This window comes from Ipomoea triloba, chromosome 8 (genome assembly GCF_003576645.1).
Source record: "Ipomoea triloba cultivar NCNSP0323 chromosome 8, ASM357664v1".
Classification (NCBI taxonomy): Eukaryota; Viridiplantae; Streptophyta; class Magnoliopsida; order Solanales; family Convolvulaceae; genus Ipomoea; species Ipomoea triloba.
This window is the reverse complement of record NC_044923.1, coordinates 3173701-3192689: the sequence shown is the minus strand read 5'-3', so window position 1 is coordinate 3192689 and position 18989 is coordinate 3173701. Positions and strand designations below refer to the sequence as shown.

Below are 18989 nucleotides of genomic sequence, written 5' to 3'. Positions count from 1 at the left end.
ATCAGATTAGGCATTTCCATTTTGGTACTGTGAATTCAGGCACTGAAATGGCTCAAGAGAACAACTCTGATCTGGTGCAGCAGGTTGGCCTTGTTGAAGCCATCAACAAATTTGTTCCAACTCTGAAAGTGAAGAGGCTATCTGAGAATGCCACTTTGCCTGAGAGAGCTTTTCCTCATTCTGCAGGCTATGATCTTTTCAGGTGAGCATATGAATCTAAGCTGTCTGCAGTTTTTTTTGGTGACCAGAAAAACCTGCAACCAGGGCGTAGAGAGTTAATATTTGAACTCGTGATCTTGTAATTACAAATTTGTATCTTTAGTCATCTTAGCTGAGGTTAACTACCATGATCGCATATTATTTGACTTCTATAAACACAATACTTGTGACATTTATGCACTTATCCTAGTACCCCTAACTTGATTAAACCCATTACTTGTTGGTGTGTTTAGTGCAGTAGAGATAACAGTGCCAGCCAGAGGCAAGGCCAAGGTTCCAACAGACCTAAGCATAGACATACCTCCAGGAACCTACGGCCGCATTGGTAAGTACATGTAATATATGCACATATGATGTCTCAATGTCTATGTTACATAAGCAAAACTGATGCATGGAAGGGAGCAACCTTAGTTAAGTTAATCAAATTGTTGATTTGATAATCACAATATTATAAGATCGATTTCAAGTGGGAAATGTTTATTGACCTTCTTGATTTGAGCCAGTCTGCTATGAAAATGAAATCTTAAATCAAGTTGGTTAGACTTTTGACTTGGTAATCACAATGTTACAAGTTCGACTCTCATGAGACTTGGTAAGTACATGTTATTAACCTTATTGGTTTTAGCTGGTCAGCTATGGGCAACCAGCCTAATGCTGGTTTATCTCCTTTTGGTCTTTTACGGGTTATGGTCACAGAGTATAGAATTTACCCAGTACATACCTTCGAGTACTGATTACGGTTTTACATGTTGTCTCTCCCACAAGTACAGCTGGAAGGTCGAGTATGTCATGGCATCACTCCATTGAGGTTGGGGGTGGAGTGGTGGATCTGGACAAGAATCCTGTTTTTGTGATACTGTTCAACCTTTCTGATACTGATTTTCAAGTGAAGGTTGGTGACAACATTGCGCAGATGGTGATAGAAGTCCACGCCACGCCGGAGATTCTTGAGGTTCAGTAACCCATTTGCAGATCAGACAGTTTGATCATTTGTGGAGAAAGTAGTTTATGGAATTGTGTTGTTAAGTTAGAAATATAGAATCTTGTTGTCCAGCAGAATAAGTCTGATCCTATGAATAATTTAATGTCACCATTGTTGTTTCCTTGATACCATTGCAATTCACTTTTCTGTCAAAGTCTAAATTTTTTTTTTTTTAAAAAGGATATTCCGTTGCCGGGAATCGAACCCGGGTCTCCTGGGTGAAAGCCAGATATCCTAACCGCTGGACGACAACGGAATTGCTATTCTGTTCTACAATAATAAAACAAGATCTAACAAAATCATATATGAAGTCCCGAAAAGAATGATCGAGTGGATAGTGCATGGCTCTCGATTCTTGCCGACTCGGTCGAATTGCATAGGACAGGAGCTATCTTGCATAGCATTCTCATGTGATTATCCACAACATTCACTGATTACAAGTCTTTATTTAACTGGAATAATAGAAAAATTGTGAGAATTAGTTTTAAGCTATCATGATCATGAAAGACAAAGCATTAAAGGCAATATTGATATTACATTAGAATATGTCACTACTGAAACTTTATATAAAGTTGAATAGTAATAATAATAATGAATGTATCAATATGATGCTTAACATCGCCAATAAAGATAGTGATGACAACGACGCTAAACTAAAATGGAATATATATCAACTATTTCTAAACTTGATAACAAGATGATATACCGTATTTATTAGCGATATCTTTTATAATTGTACAAGTATGTAAGTTAAAATAAGTCTTGATATATCCCAATGTATATTCAACTTTTACATATAATTTACCCAAAATTAAAGCTCATATGACATTTACATATGTGGTGAGATTTTGTCAAAAACATGTTTGGCAATGCATTAATCAAACAGAAACATATTATGATGTTTCTCAAACATGGCTACATGAGAGTGACTATATTGAGCGTTTAGAGTTAACTTTGGTGTAAATAAATAATAGTTTCTTTTTTAAGAAAACTATATTTTATTTAAAGTTGATTATAGTTTTGGTCATAGATTTCTAAGTGAGAGTCCATTTTTAATCAATTTTTTTTTTTCAGAATATAACATTTGATTCTAGTATTATTGTGGCATGATTATTTTTAGTTATCCAACAACAAAATCGACCGGAGAAAAAAAAATCATGCCACAATAATAGTAAGATCAAAGTATGATGTTTTGAAAAAATAAACAAAAAACTTATAAGTGGATTAACAATTATAACTTTATGTCCAAAAATGGAATTTACTGTTTTATTTATTTTACTTGTTGAGAGAAGGGCTCTGGTGCACTCTTAGTGTGTAGATTTTGAATGTGGATGCAAATGTGAGCTGACTATTTTTTTTTTTGAAAACGTGAGCTGACTATTATTATACTATAATGCATATACTCTTCAAATTTAGTGATGGTGAGTTATTTGATGCTGGATCTTAGGAGAAGTAACCATCTCATTTTATTTCTTTAACCCACAACCATTAACTTTTTCTCTTTTTTCTTGTGATCACTCCCCACTTTTAAACTCAAGTTCCATGAATCCCCCATCTCCCATTCCAATTTCCAGTCACAAATCTGGGTCATCTTTCCCATAATACATACTGTTTCAAGAACCTGGCTTTCCAAAGACATTGTATGTCAGGGACTATATATGTGGTGATTCTGAGTTTTGAGTTAATCCAAGAAATCAAACAATGTTCTCTTTCGACCCATTTGCTAGGGTTTTTGATGACATGATTCTGTAATATTATCTGGATGTCTGGGGATTTCATGTTTTTTTGCCATTTTAGGGGGAAATGTGATCTGGGTTTGGGATATATATTGTAGAGTTGTCACATTTTCCTAGCTTTTCACAATATGTTTTGCATGGCACCTTTTCTTTTGAATTAATTCATGAAGCTGCTTTCATTTTCTTGGTTTTCTGATGTTTCTTGGGTGACAAGGGAAACCATAGTCACTAGCCAAAGTGGCTAAACCTTACACTGTGATTCTAGCCGGTAAATAATCACCTAGAATTAAATCAGTCTAGGTTGACCATAGCTGATCGGTTCGAATCAAGAAGGCCAATAGGTGGCAATCAGTCTAGGTTGCCGGTTATCAGCTCAAATTAAGAAGGCCAATAGGTGGCTCCAGCCTGGTTACCTAGTCAACTACTAGGCTGGGTTGCCCCTTTTTTTTTTTTGGATGTTTCTTTAGTGTAAGAGATATGATATGATTAGGAAGGTTGAAATCTTTTGGTGAAATTGCTTTATGTCTTGTAGGAGGATTTGAGGAATGATGAATGCCTTGTGTGCCACAATAAAGGCTAATGTGAACTCCATGCCCATTAGCAAAGGTGTGGATCATGTAGATAATGCGTTTTTGGGTGAGAAGATCAGGATTAAGACTGTTAGAACAGGTGGAAGGGGTAGCAAGGTTAAACCTGCACCTGCATTTTCTATGCTTAAACAAGAAATTAACAAAACATTTCTGGTAAGTAAACATATACGCCAGACGAAATTGTGCTTTTGACTATCATACACCTGATCAAACCGTAGCATTCTTGTACTGGTTTAATCTCAGACATTTGAAGAACCACTAGATGATATGCATCCAAAGGCAGACCCAAGCACTGTTGCCTCAATCGTTTTGGGTGGAGGCGCTGGCACTCGCCTCTTTCCTCTTACAAGGAATAGAGCTAAACCCGCTGTAAGAGAAGTATCATATACTTTTTTTGTTTACAGCTAGTATTTTGCTGATTCAATATCTAGAAGGAATTCTATTGTGTAGTACTACTAAAGATGCTGCAAATTTGAACCATTTGTTTGGAATCTATTAATTAGCCAACTTTTAAATACTGTTAGGATTTAGAGGCTCGATTTGTTATGCAGGTTCCTATAGGTGGTTGCTATAGGCTGATTGATGTACCAATGAGCAATTGCATCAACAGTGGTGTTCGTAAAATTTTCATCTTAACACAGTTTAATTCTTGTTCCCTCAATCGTCACCTTTCTCGTTCGTATAATTTTGGCAATGGAATGAACTTTGGAGATGGATTTGTTGAGGTAAAGATTAGTCTTTTGACTCGAATAGTTTTTAGCGGTAAATAGCTATATATATCTGTATTAGTCGACATTATGGCTAAGCTCTAGTGGGATAGAGTTTAAACTTGGATTTTTGCGAGCTTCTCTGTGATAGAATGCATCAAACAGAAAATTTTCTGGAATGCAGGTTCTTGCTGCCACTCAAACGTCAGGGGAATCGGGGAAGAAGTGGTTTCAAGGCACTGCTGATGCAGTGAGGCAATTCATATGGGTTTTCGAGGTGATGGTTTTGAACAATCCTTGATGACAAGAGAGGTCTTAGGGAGCATCACTAACACTCGTTTCTATGTTTATACAGGATGCCAAGCTCAAGAATGTCGAGCATGTTATAATTTTGTCTGGTGACCATCTGTACCGAATGGACTATATGGACTTTGTTCAGGTACATGTTCATTGCATTTCTCTACATGTTTTTACTGTTTTCTGATGTCGAATTTGTACTTGCCAGAGACATATTGACACGGACGCTGATATTACTGTTTCTTGTATACCAATCGATGATAGGTGTGCCATTGAATTTTCTGTGCAACTTTGGGATTCGATTTTAATTCACAACCAATATTTAGTTTTGAGATTTTCTTTCCCCTTTTCCATAGCCGAGCTCCGGACTATGGACTAATGAAAATTAATGACAATGGACGAATCGTTCACTTTGCTGAGAAACCAAAAGGCTCTGCTCTGAAAGAAATGGTAAAGATTAGTTTCTTGTCTGTTATTTTTACACCATTCTTAATCTTTCAAACGCCTTCCATTAGTTAGTACCCTGTCATGTAACCTCTCTAGTTTTGCATTGCAGAAAGTTGATACGTCTCTCCTAGGACTCTCCGAGCACGAGGCTGCAAAACAACCTTACATTGCATCGATGGGTATTTACGTATTTAGAACTGAGGTTCTAGTAAGGCTTCTAAAATGGGAGTACCCTTCATGCAATGACTTTGGTTCTGAACTCATCCCTTCTGCTCTGAAGAAATACAATGTCCAAGTAAGACTTGAAATCGTCTCTCTACTCGAACTTCTTTGGATTTAAAGGTATTGTATTGTTTACTTACTGCTTTCTTCGATGTGTTTGTATTGTTAGACATATTTGTTTAAAGGTTATTGGGAGGACATTGGAACAATGAAGTCTTTCTTCGATGCAAACTTAGCCCTCACCGAGCAGGTTAGTTCCACGTCTCCACTAACCTAGGATTGGTATTTGGAACATGTTTTTAGTACTTTCAAGCGAGATACAGAAAACATTATGAAACCCAGTGGGGTAGCTCAAGTGGCAAGTGAGCTCTCTTTGTGGGGGAGAATTTCGGGAGAACCCTGGTTCGATTCCTACAAGTGACGATTCCCCTTGGGCTAGCTCCCGTGCCTCTCGGAGCGAACGCCGTTAAACGGACGGAGAAAGACCCGGTGAATTTACCAAAAAATAAAATTACGAAACTTCTTGGATTTGTGGGGAATGTAATCTTATGACAACGTGAGAGCTAGATGATTAGCGCTTAGGTTGCAGAAAACGGTAGTGGCAAAAAATTAATGCTGAATGTGTGTTATTGTTGTACTCGTTTTGTTTTGCAGCCTCCCAAGTTTGATTTCCAGAACCCGAAGACACCATTTTATACTTCACCGAGATTCTTACCTCCTACAAAAGTCGACAAGTGCAGAGTACGCTAACAAGCTTGATTTCATTCACATAAAATTTGATGTTTCTTTATCTCTGTCTCACGATAATCTTGATTTCCAGATAGTGGATTCAATCATTTCATACGGCTGCTTCTTGAGAGAATGCAGCGTTCAACATTCTATAATAGGTGTACGCTCACGATTAGAGAATGGCGTTGAGCTCAAAGTAAGCCTTTGTTACAAGCCATATATATATATCTTCACTTTTGCCCCCTTTCATGCTCATAAATCTTTATTATCGGTAGTTAGGATGATTTTTAAGAACAACGAATGCTCCTATTATGCGCTATCTTTCTCTTAGAACTCATTCATCGACATCTACTTTTCGTAGGATACCTTGATGATGGGCGCAGACTATTATCAAACTGAAGCCGAGGTTGCTTCTCTGCTTTCCGAGGGGAAGGTTCCAATTGGCGTCGGTCCAAACACCAAAATCAGGTATCTCTGCATTGAATCTCGATCTTCTTTCGTTTACTCTAACTACCAGAAATTGGAACGAACTCTAACGAGCAAACCATTTGATCAAAGAAATTTAAGCAAAAATATGAACCAACCAACAAACAATTTACTGCAATCAGCAAACATTATTCCACCTAGCTTACATTGTTAACTGATGGAGACTGCATTTTCATGATCATTGATGCCCGTTTCTTTCCTAATCTTCGTGAAGAAATTGTATAATCGACAAGAATGCTAGGATCGGGAGAGAAGTGATTATTGCTAACAAAGAGGTAAGCATCTCTCCACCCTCTCTTATAGTTAGCTCAAACTTTTAGATGAGACAGAACAGATCCTTCAACTCCTCGAAAACACACAAAAGCGGAGGCACATAACTTCATGAAAATGGTGGGTAGCTAAGTCTCGTTTTGTTCTAACTGATGCTAAGCGTGTATACACTATAGGGCATTGATGAAGCCGAGAGGTCAGAGGATGGGTTCTACATCAGGTCTGGGATAACCGTCATACTAAAGAATGGAACCATCAAAGACAAGATGGTCATATGAAGAACTTGGCAGCGCGCTGGCAGGCTCGGGATGATCTAAAGGGAATTCAAAGCAGCGCAGCATATCTGCATTATCAGTTAATAAGCTGCTAATAAGTAATAAGCCTTCTCTTTTTGTTTAAGTTCTGTGTTGTAAGAGAATTTGTACCATGTTTGGATGTGAATTCATTGATTATCAGCAGTTTTTTAGCCCCTCACAGAGTGAAAAAAAAAAAGAAAAAAAGAAAGATTTCTACTTCATAAGCAAATAAGAATTTGTCCTCCAATAAAATATGAATCATGCTAATTTGGAGAAAAGTACCGGTGCATTTCGAATTTGGGGAGTCGGGACCCATCTCCACGCTTCTGCCAACTTGGGGAGTCGAATGGGCCAAACTCTAGCCTAAGAGGCTGTATCTCCAAGATGTTGGTGGGAGTCAACAACATTATCCACGCAATAATGATGTACATTAAACTCTAGCCTAAGAGATTGTATCTCCATGTTCAAACTTTAGATGTTTTTTAAGCTAATATTTAATATTTTAGTATTACTATTAAAATATTAAATAGTTTATAATTATCAATTCTTAAAAAATTAGGATTAGTAAGCTTTGCCGGAAAGTAGCTATTCCACTAATAAGAAAAAATTTAAACAAATTTTTTTAAAGTAAAAAATAGACGGGCGCTAGGCGTCCCCTGAGCACCTAACTATTTTTTCAACCATGATTTTGACACTAATTATCATTCTACACGATTGTTCGAATAATTGGACAAATAGCATCTTTGGCCATTTTTTTTTTAATTAGCGTCGTTTCGCTTAAAACGACGTAGTCTTGTGCGAAACAACTCTAAATTCAAGTACCAACAAAAAACGGAGAGCAAACAAACTAAATTGAACAACGAACAACCCTTCAAACCTCATCCTTCACTAGTTTTGTCCACCACCGCGTAGCTCACAACGATCATCACCAGTCACAATCAGAGAAGCAACTCAACTCGCCATCGCCATACCTATTACCTTGTCAACTATAGTTGGTGACATTGAGATGCTATCATCACAGTTGCTGATGACAGTGAGATGCAAACACTAAGACATTTGGCGTTGTCACTTGCCAAAAGATCTTGTGGTTAAGTGGTATCCGGTGTCCCGATTAACACTCCCACGTGGATGATGGGAGTGGGTTCGAGCCTCAGTGGAGATTGTAAACTCAAAAAAAACTTTTCATTTTTTGGCCTAGACTCTTCCCCTTCTCCTTTTGATTTTTGAAATAAAAGAAAAATCCTAGTCATTTAGACTTTTCATTTTCACTTCTTCTTCTTCTTTTTTTGCGCATTGATTTTATTTTATATTAGAGCTTTATCTTGCCACTCTCAATCTCTAATTTATTTCCAAGCTTGGCAATAGGCGGCACCTAGTCAACCTAGGCAGCGCCTAGTCGATTTAGCCCTATTAACTGCTTAATAGGCATCTAGCGCATTTTACAACCTTGCTAGAAAAAGAAGGCCAAATGACTAATCTAGACAAGTGAATCCATTATAGTGTTAACAACAAATACAACAGAGCTAAATTTGTGGAAAGAGAATGGGTGCAATTGGTCCTTTTAACAACTATTGAGACCATATTCTCTCATGTCATTTTCACCACTCTCAACCCATACTTGAACCCCACAATTTGACTTGTATATAAAGGCCTTTTTTGCTCATTATAAGGAGACTTCCTTCCTTCTGTTCCATTCTCTTTTGTTTCCAGCATACTAAGACATGTGAAAGAGAGCTTCATCTCTTTTGTTTTATGTACAAAAATTCCATTATATTTTAAAGGGAAAAATCATAATGAGATTGAACTGCTTTACTTTATTCACTTATTTTAAGCGATTTTCATGTCATTTATCTTCATTAATCTTGTTTTATTAGCTAAATCTTAATGAAACACGAAACTAAATATGAGTGTGTTAAGGTAATAAACTCTAACAAGGATACTACCATCATCATAATGACTTTACTTTATTCCCTTATTCTAAGCCATTTTCATGGCCTTTATCTTCATCTATCTTACTTTATTAGCTAAATCTCACTTAGTGAAACACACAAGACTAAACTTGGGTAAATTAGATTGGGGCAATAAACCCTAACAAGGATACTACCATCCTAATCATGACTTAGTTTTATCAACCAATCTGATGTGTGAATATGTATTCTAATGAGATTGCAAGATCAAGTATTATTTCAGATTACTTTGTAAACCCTACCTAGTGCCAGCCAATCCAAACCAAATTGATAGAGTTCATCTCTAGATTGTTGGTGAAGTTCAAATCCCCACCAAGCCATTGGCAGAGTTCATCTCCAGATTGCCAGTAAAGTTCAAACTCGCACCCTACTACTGGATGAGAGTTTCAGGTGCAACTGTTCATCCACTGGGCTCATATTTTTGTATATTGGGTTGATGACAACTCAATTTCAGCAAGAAATAGGGCACTTTGTCACAACAAATGCTGTACAGAATTTTCCCTTGGAAGGACTGGTAAGTTTTCTTCTTGAAGTGTTTTTCATATCTAAAGGATCAAATTCATTTTAGTTGATCCTATATTTGGTTCAAGAATGCAAGAGAGGGGAATGGGTGGAACTTGAAATGATAACTGTCTCTTCTTCCTAAGCCCTTCAATCATATCAAATTTACACATCTACATGGGTTTGACTCAGTTGAAATAATCATCCCATCTTTTCAAATGAGCCCATGAAACTCAAATTTCTGGCATGGCTAGTTGGCTACATGCTTCTAATAGTTTTTTTTTTTTTTTTTTTTTAATACTTAAATTATAATCTCTAAGCTAGTCCAATGTAAATACAGGACAAAATTACAGGCAATGCCTTGGACCCTCTATTTCATTCCCCTTCTGAAAAGAACTGCACATAGAGTATGCATAAGATGGCCTGCTTGGAACTGCCATCTTCAGTCCTTACCTCTCTTCTGAGTTGAATTTGTTCCATGCTGCCTGCATTTTCACAGCAAAAGACAACATATGAAATCCATATAAACCGAGAGAGCAGTATTCACGATAGTTTCAAGTCTTCTATTTATTTCTAGTGATTCAGATCACAAAATGGAAGTAACTGCACCATGCATTATGACACAACGAAGTATTCAACTACACACCTTGAGCAGATCGAAAACCTTCTCACATATGTACTTTTGCTGAATACTTGCCCCCCTTTGCTGCAGTTTGTCAGGATGAACATAAAGAGTAGCTTTCCTATAAGCTTTCTTCACTGCAGCTGTGGTTATAATCTCTGTCAGAGAGATTGGATGCCAACCACTATCTGGTCCAAGGATCTGCGTGAGCAAAAAAGTTGGTCCAAACACAAGCACAGATTTAGTTTAATTGAGAACAGTCTATTTTCATTTACGGGAGTTTATAAAGCTGCTTAAAGATTAAAACTGAGCCACCTGGACTCTTTTTAACAGAGTATACAACACGGTGATTCTGACTAATTCTGGTCTCACATCTAGAGCTTGCAGTTCCTATCTGACAATACCACAGCATGGACACCTATTTGTTTGCTTTTTGTGAAAAACTGGCTAAGTGGTGAAGGAAAATAAATGATGCAAGGATAGGATTGGGGGTGAAATTTTGCTTGAGACCCAATTGTGTGTTAGACCACTAAATATGTGAGCAAGCACAGAGAAAACTGAAGATGTAACATGCAGTTAAGGGATAGTACACACATATTGCAGGGTAGAAAGAAGTGCCCGCAGGTTCCCTTCCTTCCCACTAGCCCATCTCTTGATATCAGCATCCAGAACTTCTGCTAGTCTCTGCAATTAAATGAATGTGAAACACTGCTGTGCAAAAATAATAAACTTTATAAGGGCACAAGTGATATAAGGAAGAATTACATTTCTCTCTGCTTGCTCTTTCTGAGCTAGAAGATCACGCATATTCTTCTCTGCTAGAGCTTTTGCCTGAAAATACCAGTGTAGAGGAAACAAATGATCAGATGAGACCACAAAGTGATTATCACAAACATATGATGAGGTGGACCTACCGCTCGTTCCATAATCCTTTGGTGCCTTTCCAACCTTGCTTTACGCCTCTGAGCTGATTCAGTGGTTTCATCAAATCTCTCCAAGTCCTGCATGAAGTAATCATTATCCTATGGTTCTGTATGCTTGCTAAAGTAGTAAACAATGGAGAAATGAAAGAGATACTCACAGAAGATGAAAAAGAATGCCTTAATACATTCTCTCGAGAAGTACCAGAATACTTGTCGTTACCAACTTTTCCTGCCAGCACTTTTACTTCAGCAGTGGTCTTCTGTGACAAAGCCTTTTCCAAAGCACGCTCACGTGCTTCAGCAGTTGCTCTCTCTACAGCAGCACGTTCAGCTCTAAGCTTTGCTTCAGCAGAAGCTTTGTCAACTGATGTTTTGTTACCTACAGAAGATTTTTCAGCCTTTTCCCTTGCCTCAGCCATTACTCTTTGTCGAACTTCTGCTGTAGCCCTTTCAACCGCAGCCCTTTCAGCCCTTTCTCGGGCTTCAGCAAATGCTCTCTCACGAGCTTCACGGATGACTCTTTCAACAGCTATTCTATCTCGGTCACGTTCTCTTTCTTTCTTGCCTACTTCAACTCTTCTGCATTGATCTTTATCTCCTACTGCTTTTTGCCCAGATTTTTTAATTTCATTCTCTTCAGCGACAAAGACTTTCTTGGAATTGCTTGTTTTCTTACTTTCTTCTGTTTTAATTTCTTTATCACCAACTCTAGATTCCTCACTTTTGTTCAAGGGAACCTGAGAAGGTTCCTGTTCCTTTTTATTTTCAGTAGTGCTACTTTCTTTATGAACTGTTTGAACATCATCTTTATCTGTTTCATTATCAAAGAAGACTCCCTCCTCCTTGATGGTTTCCTTGTCCTGTGCAGATTTCTCTACTCTCAAGTTCTCACCATTGACAGCATTGGAGGTTAGCTCTGATTCTTTACCATTCTCAGCAATTATTTTCTCCCCAAGGTTTACATCACTAAAAGCAGACTTTGCGATTTCTTCAGAAGTTTGGGTCTCGGGTACATCATCTGTTTTGCATCCACAGACATTCTCATTGGAGATGTTGGTCGCACTATCTTTTTCAATATCCTCCCTTTCAATTTGCATTGCGTTGTGAGTCAAGCCATCTGTTTCAGAATCCTGCCTCTCGTTTTGAATTTCTTGTCCATTTTTCTTGCAAGAAAAGCCAAGGTTAGCTTTAGAGGCATCAACAAAGTGGTCCTCGTCAGTACCTTGCCTTCCATTCAGATGTATATCCCTTTCAAGAGCACTTTGAAGATCACCAGTAGTGTCAGATGCCTTTTTCTCCCTCAAATCGGATGAATCTTTATTTTCTTTCAAATCATCCATGTTATACTCTTCAAGCTTGCAGAAAGTATCAGCACGCCCCTGCAGTCCCTCATTTTCATTATAGGAAGCAGCCTGTTCATTTGTTTCCACACTGCTTTCTTTTACCTGGGATGTGCAATCTTCTCGAATCTCATTAAACAAATAACTTGAATAGCCGTTGCATGCACTAGAAGTTGGGTAAGGCTTCTGCTCATCAGCAGTCTCCAGGGTAACATCTATCCCCTGATATTTTTCACTCTTATGAGCTCCAATTTGAGTACATACAGTTTCTTCAGCCCTACTGAGAGGTACATTCCTCTCCTGATATTCTTCATCTTCATCAGTTGCTCTTTCCTTGCTCTGAATTTCTTCAGCCCCTTGCTCATTAGCAGCCTCCAAAGCAACATCTATCCCCTGATATTTTTCGCTTTTATCAACTTCACTTTGCATATTCCCGGTTTCTTCCTCCCTGTATCGAGTTACATTTATCTTCTGATATCCTTCATCTGTATCAGATGCTCTTTCCACATTCTCAATTCCTTCATCCCCTTGCTTTTCTTCAATATGTTGATTTTCCGTTCTTTCATCAGTCTCTCTCACTTTACAATTAATTACCTCATTGCTACAAACCTCTTGAGCACTCTCCTGTACTCTTACATGTTCTTCATCCAGTTTCTTCTCAGAGCCTTCCAGTTCATGAGTTTCAGGCTTGTGAATCCCTTCTGATGTCTCATATTTGTAACCCTCTTCAGTTCTCTTCAGTAGTCCTACATGCTCTTCTTCTAGTCTCTCGGTTTCTCTGCATTCATGAATTTCAGTCTTGCAAACTCCATTTAATCTATCATTTTCTACTCCCTCTTGGGAAACTTGGTGGCTGCTCTCACAGCTTTCTTCAATGAAGCCTACTTGTGACTTATCTTCATTTTCAACCCATAGAACGTTTCTTCTATGGTCAAGCTCAATTTCTTTTTTATCCCAAGTTTTCCGTACCCTCTTGTTTATTTGTTTAGAATGATGAACATCTTCTACTACCTTAGGCAGTTCATCACATTCAAAAAACTCCTGCTTTTCCTTCTCATTTTTCAATGGCTTGTCTGATTCATTACATAGAGTATCGTTCTCCAGTTCTTGGAACTCAAAGTTTTCTTTTTGGTGCGGTTTATGAATTTTCTCAAGATTCCCCAAATCATCAAAATTATTGCCAGTCTTCTTACTGATTTCAAATTTATTAATGACACTCAAATTCTCACTTTTTCCTGGTTCAGGCACAATGCAAGCTGAATCCAAGTTAGACACAGTTTCTTCCAGCTTTTCAGCTCTTCCAAGATCATTTATCTTTGCCTCTGAGACCACCAGATGAGGAGTCTTTTCAGCCGATCTTATGCCTTTGGTAGTTCCTTCTCCTAGATCTATGACCTCATCAATTCTCGTCACTTCCTCGATCTCAGATGCCTGCCTTGGTGAAGTAGCTACAGGATTATTCTTTTCCTCTACAGGCTGAGACATAACTAGTGAAGGAGCTACAGGATTATTCTGACTCTTTCCGGCCAGTCCTATGCCTTTTGTAGTTCCTTCTCCTAGATCTCCGATCTCATCAATTCTCTTCACATCCTCAATCTCCGATGCCTGCCTTAGTGAAGGAGCTACAGGATTATTCTTCTCTTCTACACGCTGAGGCATAACTACTGAAGGAGCTACAGGATTATTCTTTTCTTCTACACGCAGAGACGTAACTGTGGCTGTTTCATGTTTTACACCATTTAACATTTTAAAATTCCATTTTCCTGCAGCGTCACTCTCAGGAGCTACAATGTGTTCCTTGCGGCATTCAGATTTGAAGTCCCCATCGGTAGAAATTTCCCCACTTTGTTTGAAGTGTGAAGCAATAGCGCCATTCCTCAAGGCAGCTCCCTCCTCCACACGAGTAAATGCATGCTTATTAGATATCGTATTTTTGGGTTTTGTACTGTCTGAGCTGTGCCCCTTTCTATGTTCTTTTTCTCCAACTTTTGAGCTGCCTTTAGAACTTCGCTTCTGACGACATGGAATGCCTTCCTTCTGTTTTTCCATTAGCTCTTTCGCCAGCCTTATACTCTCTTGAGCGTTCTGTATAGCCTTCTTCAGAGCTGCTGCAGAAACAGCTGCATCTGAATTTACATCAAGTTCCTCATCAGAAGAATGCAACGAGGAATCAGCAGCAGCTCTCTGAAATCCATCAGCTTTAGAAGCAACGTTTGAAGATTTTGATTGTGTAGGAAGGCCGATGTCATTAGCCCTTGAACTTGAAGGTTTTGTTCCCTTAGATAGATCTGATTCCGGAATAGGTTCATGTGCATTAGATATATTACCACTGAAAAGGAATTTATCCCAACTTGATCTGTCCCTATCTCTGACTGCATCTTCTGAACTTTGTTTCGGTTCCCCATCTCTGACCGCATCTCCTGAACTTTGCTTAGGCAAGACATGGCGATCTGTCTCCCTTCCAGGTCTTTTATTTATTTCCCCACTGAAGCGGAGATCCGTCTCCCTTCCGGGTCTTTTATTTATTTCGCCACTAAAGCGGAGATCCGTCTGCCTTTCAGGTCTTTTATTTATTTCTCCACTGAAGCGGAGATCCCTCTCCCTTGCAGATCTTTTATTCATTTCCCCACTGAGGCTCCTCTTGCGATAGGCTTCACTTTTTACATATGGCGGTGGCCCACTACCAGCGGTCTTTAGTTGAGTAGCTTCATCTATAAAATAGGTAAATCCCGGAACAGCATGGAGTTCAGCGATGTGCGTCATCCCATTTGACCCATCATCGGTTCCTTGACCAGTCTTATGATATGACATGTTAAAGTGCTTTTTCCCATCGAAAGATTGATCAGAAGGATCAGACGAGAAGACTTTATTCATTTCAGAAGATGTAGAGTGATCCGATCCTTGGGAACGAGTCCTACAAAAAACACCAATACATAATAAACATAAATATCATAATTAATTTTGAATTAGGGGCAGGTTTGTAAAAGAAGATGTGCCAACAAGAGACATTATCAACAACGAACCTCAAGAGAAAGTTAAAAGAACATTGAAAAGTATATTTATACATCTACAATGATATGATACAACCCTACAAATTCAATTAGCCGGAGAATCTTTAATTTTGAAAAATGAAAATTGTTATTATTGCAAGAAGTCAGATAATTCATTATATCCCTCCCACCCATCGTTTTACATATAATCATAATAATTTCAAACACGAACAGTTAAAAACTATAGAAGGTTAGCAATCAAGTTGTTGCTACTTGCTAGCACAAGTTTTAAACACAATTTAATGTCATACAGCTCTGAATGAATGAAAATAAAGATTTTGAAAGACGAAACTATATCAACAAGCCTCTTTTGTAGGTAATGAGATAGGAAAAAAGGAAACTGCATTTACGTATCATTAATGCACATAAAACTTCCACACAATAATGAATAAACAAACACTTATACTTGAGAAGAATGCCACGTATGAAGAACACATATGTAAATTGTAAAACTTCCACGCAATATGCCACGTGTGAAGAACACATATGTAAAACTTCCACGCAAGAAACGACACTTATACTTGTGAAGAATCACACATGTAAAGAACACATACGTAAAACTTCCCCATGCAATAAACAAACACTTATTCTTGAGAAGAATAACACGTGTAAAGAACACATACGTAAATCTTCCCCATGCAATAAACAAACACTTATTCTTGAGAAGAATCACACGTGGAAAGAACACATACGTAAAACTTCCATACAACAAACAAACACTTATATTAAAAAGAATCACATGTGAAAGAACACATATGTAAAAGCTCCACACAATAAACAAACGCTTATACTTGAGAAGAATCTTATGTGTAAAGAACACTTATACTTGATTACTTGATAAGAATCTTACATTCTTACGTGTAAAGAACACATATACTTGAGAAGAACCTTACATTCTTACGTGTAAAGAACACATACATAAAACTTCCACACGATAAACAAACGCTTATACTTGAGAAGAATCACACGTGTAAAGAATGCTTACGATAATCCAGAACTTTGTCGGATACTATCAATAATAAAGTACTAAAGTACCTTCAGTCATGACACGTGGCAAATCACAAGAGGAGAATAAGTTTTGACAAATTACACACTCATCAAGATATGCAACCACAGCCACAGCCCACAAACATTTCCCCAGAGACAAATATCCAAATCCAATTTCAAGTTCAAGTAAATTAACCTCATACCAAAAGAAAGAAATGCTTGAATGAAACCCCACTACTTCACATATGAAATATGAAATACCCAATAGCTCATCTTCATTACATCTCAGGGAACAAAGTATTTCAAGTTTCATCCTTCATACACTTAATGGTCCAGAGTTAACTGAAAATCAACACTTTAGAGGCTTAGAACTGTCCTTAAAGTCACTGCCTTTTTATATCAAGCACCTGATATTATTACCAGTAAAAGGAACACAAAATCTTCCTTCAAGCCAAGACTAGTACAGAGAGTAAGACTATAAAAAGCAAAAATCTTTTGAAAAATCTTCAACACAGCCATATGAATACTAAAAATTTATACTCCATATATCTTTTTTAACACTTCTCACCCATCAAATAAGGCATTGTACGTTGAAGTGCCACTGCAGAAAATATATCACAAAATAATTCCTTAAAAACATGATCACCCAAAAATGTCACATAAATAAATCAGTGCTAAAACTAGTAACTTTTGTTCTCCTTTAAAACGTAATTGGAAATAAAAGTTTCATCCCAAAAGATGAACTCACCGAGCTTTACTAGAAGAGCGTTGTTTCCCTCTTTTGCTAACCACGTCCTCATACGGCAAAGCTATATCCTCCTCATCAAACCCACCGAAAATCATGGAATAATCGAGCTTGGAGCTCCGAAATTCCTCCCCCGACCCGCCCGCCCGGTCCTCGAGAACCGAAAGATCAAGGACGGGAATGGACGACCCGCGGGAGGCTCCGAAAATCTCAGCGTAGTCCCACACCGCCCTGCTCGGCGCAGCTCCCCGCTTGTTCGCCGGGCCCGAGAAAACGTCGTCGTACGCGTTTTTAGCTGAGAAAGACACGCCATTGGTGGCGCTGGGCAGCTTCCGCCTCTGCGATGGCCTTGACAAAGACTCCATTACAGAGGAGCGCTGTAAGGCTCTAGCTAGGGTTTGATTCCAACCCAAAAAAAAAAAAAAAAAATTTGGGGGAAATTTCTTCTCTGCTCACTTCGGTTGTGTTGTTTTGTCTGCACACAGAAAAATTTCCTGTAGACAGTGACTGAGAGAGAGAGAGAGAGAGAGAGAGAGAAAGGAAAAGATGAAGACAACCAAACACTTGAGAAAAAAATGAGAAAGAAAATGCGTTTGCGGGGCTGGAAACTTGCGACTGTACACTCCCTCCAACTCACCTCTTACTCATTTCCCAATTATTTTCCTTCTCACTATTTATTTTTATTTATATCGGATTTAAGATGGGACGATAAGTTACGTTTCTTAGTGAGTATACAATACGAGTTCAAAATTTAAATATACATTTTTTTTAAACGCTTGAGCTCGTTAGATATGTATGACCGACAACTAAATATAGTAAATCTAAATTTAGTTGAACAAACGATAATATATGTTGCTCAATTTGTTTTGATTAAGTCCAAGCCCCGAATACCACTGAGCGTTGAGGTTACAACCCTAAAGCATTACATAAGAAAATTGTGTTTTGAGAGAGTTTGATGTATTGGCCTATTGACTTAGGGGCTACAACTTACATTACTAAAACTCTGAACTTGACTTAGTCTATTGCGATCGTAAAATTGTGTTTTGAGAGGGTCAGTCTGATATCTTATTTTTTATTTTTATAACAAATGATGAGTTACAACTATAGTCAATGACTTTAATGTGTGACTATGAGTTTGTAAGAGGATATTATATTGTGCTCTTACATCATAAACATAAATAGATGTAAGCAAATGTTATCTTTTTATAAAATTATATTGATTGTTATCACACGCAATGTCACATATAATAATGAATAATAACCTACTCGTGGAAGGGGAGATAGAGAAAGCTAAATAATAAGATGATATTATATTTTTCTTTCATACGCTATTAAAATAATGAATATAAGCATAAATTATATACCTTTTGTAAAATTATATATCAATTATTATTACAAATTAATATAAAATTATAGTCCGTATTAAATTATATTAAATTTAACATGTAGTATAAAATTTTAGAACAAAGTAATCTAAGCATTGGACATATATGCAAAAATGTATAAATCAAGGAGATTGCATGTCATTATAATTGACTAGCAAGTGGGATTTATTATTACACATTCAAACACAAAATCATACCAAGTGTCTGGCCCCACTCCCACATGTTGTTGAGAATTTGATATGTGACAGCTCGAGAAATCTGTCCAATTACGAGAGACAAAAATTCAGACCATTTATTTGGTAATATTAGTATCTTATATATTTACTTGACATAATTTAATTGGTCAATTAAATTAAAATAAATTAAAATATTTTATTTTACTAGCGGTTGCGAAGTGTCCGGCTCAACACATATATCACAAAGTGTCTCATTCGTTAATCTCTAGAGCATGAGTGGTGAAAGACAATTAAGTTTATGGTTCAAATTTA

At 37.6% G+C, this 18989-nt stretch overlaps 3 protein-coding genes and 1 non-coding gene across 5 annotated transcripts; 2 read left to right on the top strand and 2 right to left on the bottom strand.

The window, feature by feature from the left end:
• On the top strand, positions 1–1327 carry LOC116027977 (deoxyuridine 5'-triphosphate nucleotidohydrolase-like). 2 transcript variants are annotated; one of them, XM_031269778.1, is made up of 3 exons: positions 1–202; positions 458–544; positions 985–1327. In XM_031269778.1, exons 1-3 carry the CDS (start codon positions 48–50, stop codon positions 1178–1180), a joined length of 438 nt encoding a protein of 145 aa, XP_031125638.1. In that variant the 5' UTR covers positions 1–47; the 3' UTR covers positions 1181–1327. The 2 variants fall into 2 exon arrangements, with proteins under 2 accessions (XP_031125638.1, XP_031125637.1); XM_031269777.1 differs by having other exon boundaries at positions 453–544; positions 990–1327.
• Positions 1328–1385: 58 nt separating this feature from the next.
• On the bottom strand, positions 1386–1457 carry TRNAE-UUC. The gene has a single exon. It is a non-coding gene; the product is annotated as a tRNA-Glu (tRNA).
• Positions 1458–2713: 1256 nt separating this feature from the next.
• On the top strand, positions 2714–7150 carry LOC116027735 (glucose-1-phosphate adenylyltransferase large subunit 2, chloroplastic/amyloplastic-like). Its single transcript, XM_031269468.1, has 15 exons — positions 2714–2841; positions 3470–3680; positions 3771–3896; positions 4079–4252; positions 4419–4511; positions 4590–4673; positions 4740–4795; positions 4888–4981; positions 5088–5273; positions 5370–5450; positions 5855–5941; positions 6021–6125; positions 6291–6397; positions 6630–6690; positions 6862–7150. The coding sequence occupies exons 2-15, from the start codon at positions 3483–3485 to the stop codon at positions 6961–6963; spliced, it is 1554 nt and encodes a 517-aa protein (XP_031125328.1). The 5' UTR covers positions 2714–2841; positions 3470–3482; the 3' UTR covers positions 6964–7150.
• Positions 7151–9555: 2405 nt separating this feature from the next.
• LOC116028088 (auxilin-like protein 1) lies at positions 9556–17675 on the bottom strand. The gene is made up of 7 exons (XM_031269885.1): positions 17120–17675; positions 11153–15248; positions 10986–11072; positions 10837–10902; positions 10666–10755; positions 10096–10272; positions 9556–9934 (listed from the first exon to the last, which is right to left on the bottom strand). Exons 1-7 carry the CDS (start codon positions 17479–17481, stop codon positions 9899–9901), a joined length of 4914 nt encoding a protein of 1637 aa, XP_031125745.1. The 5' UTR covers positions 17482–17675; the 3' UTR covers positions 9556–9898.
• Between the last annotated feature and the right edge of the window lie 1314 nt (positions 17676–18989).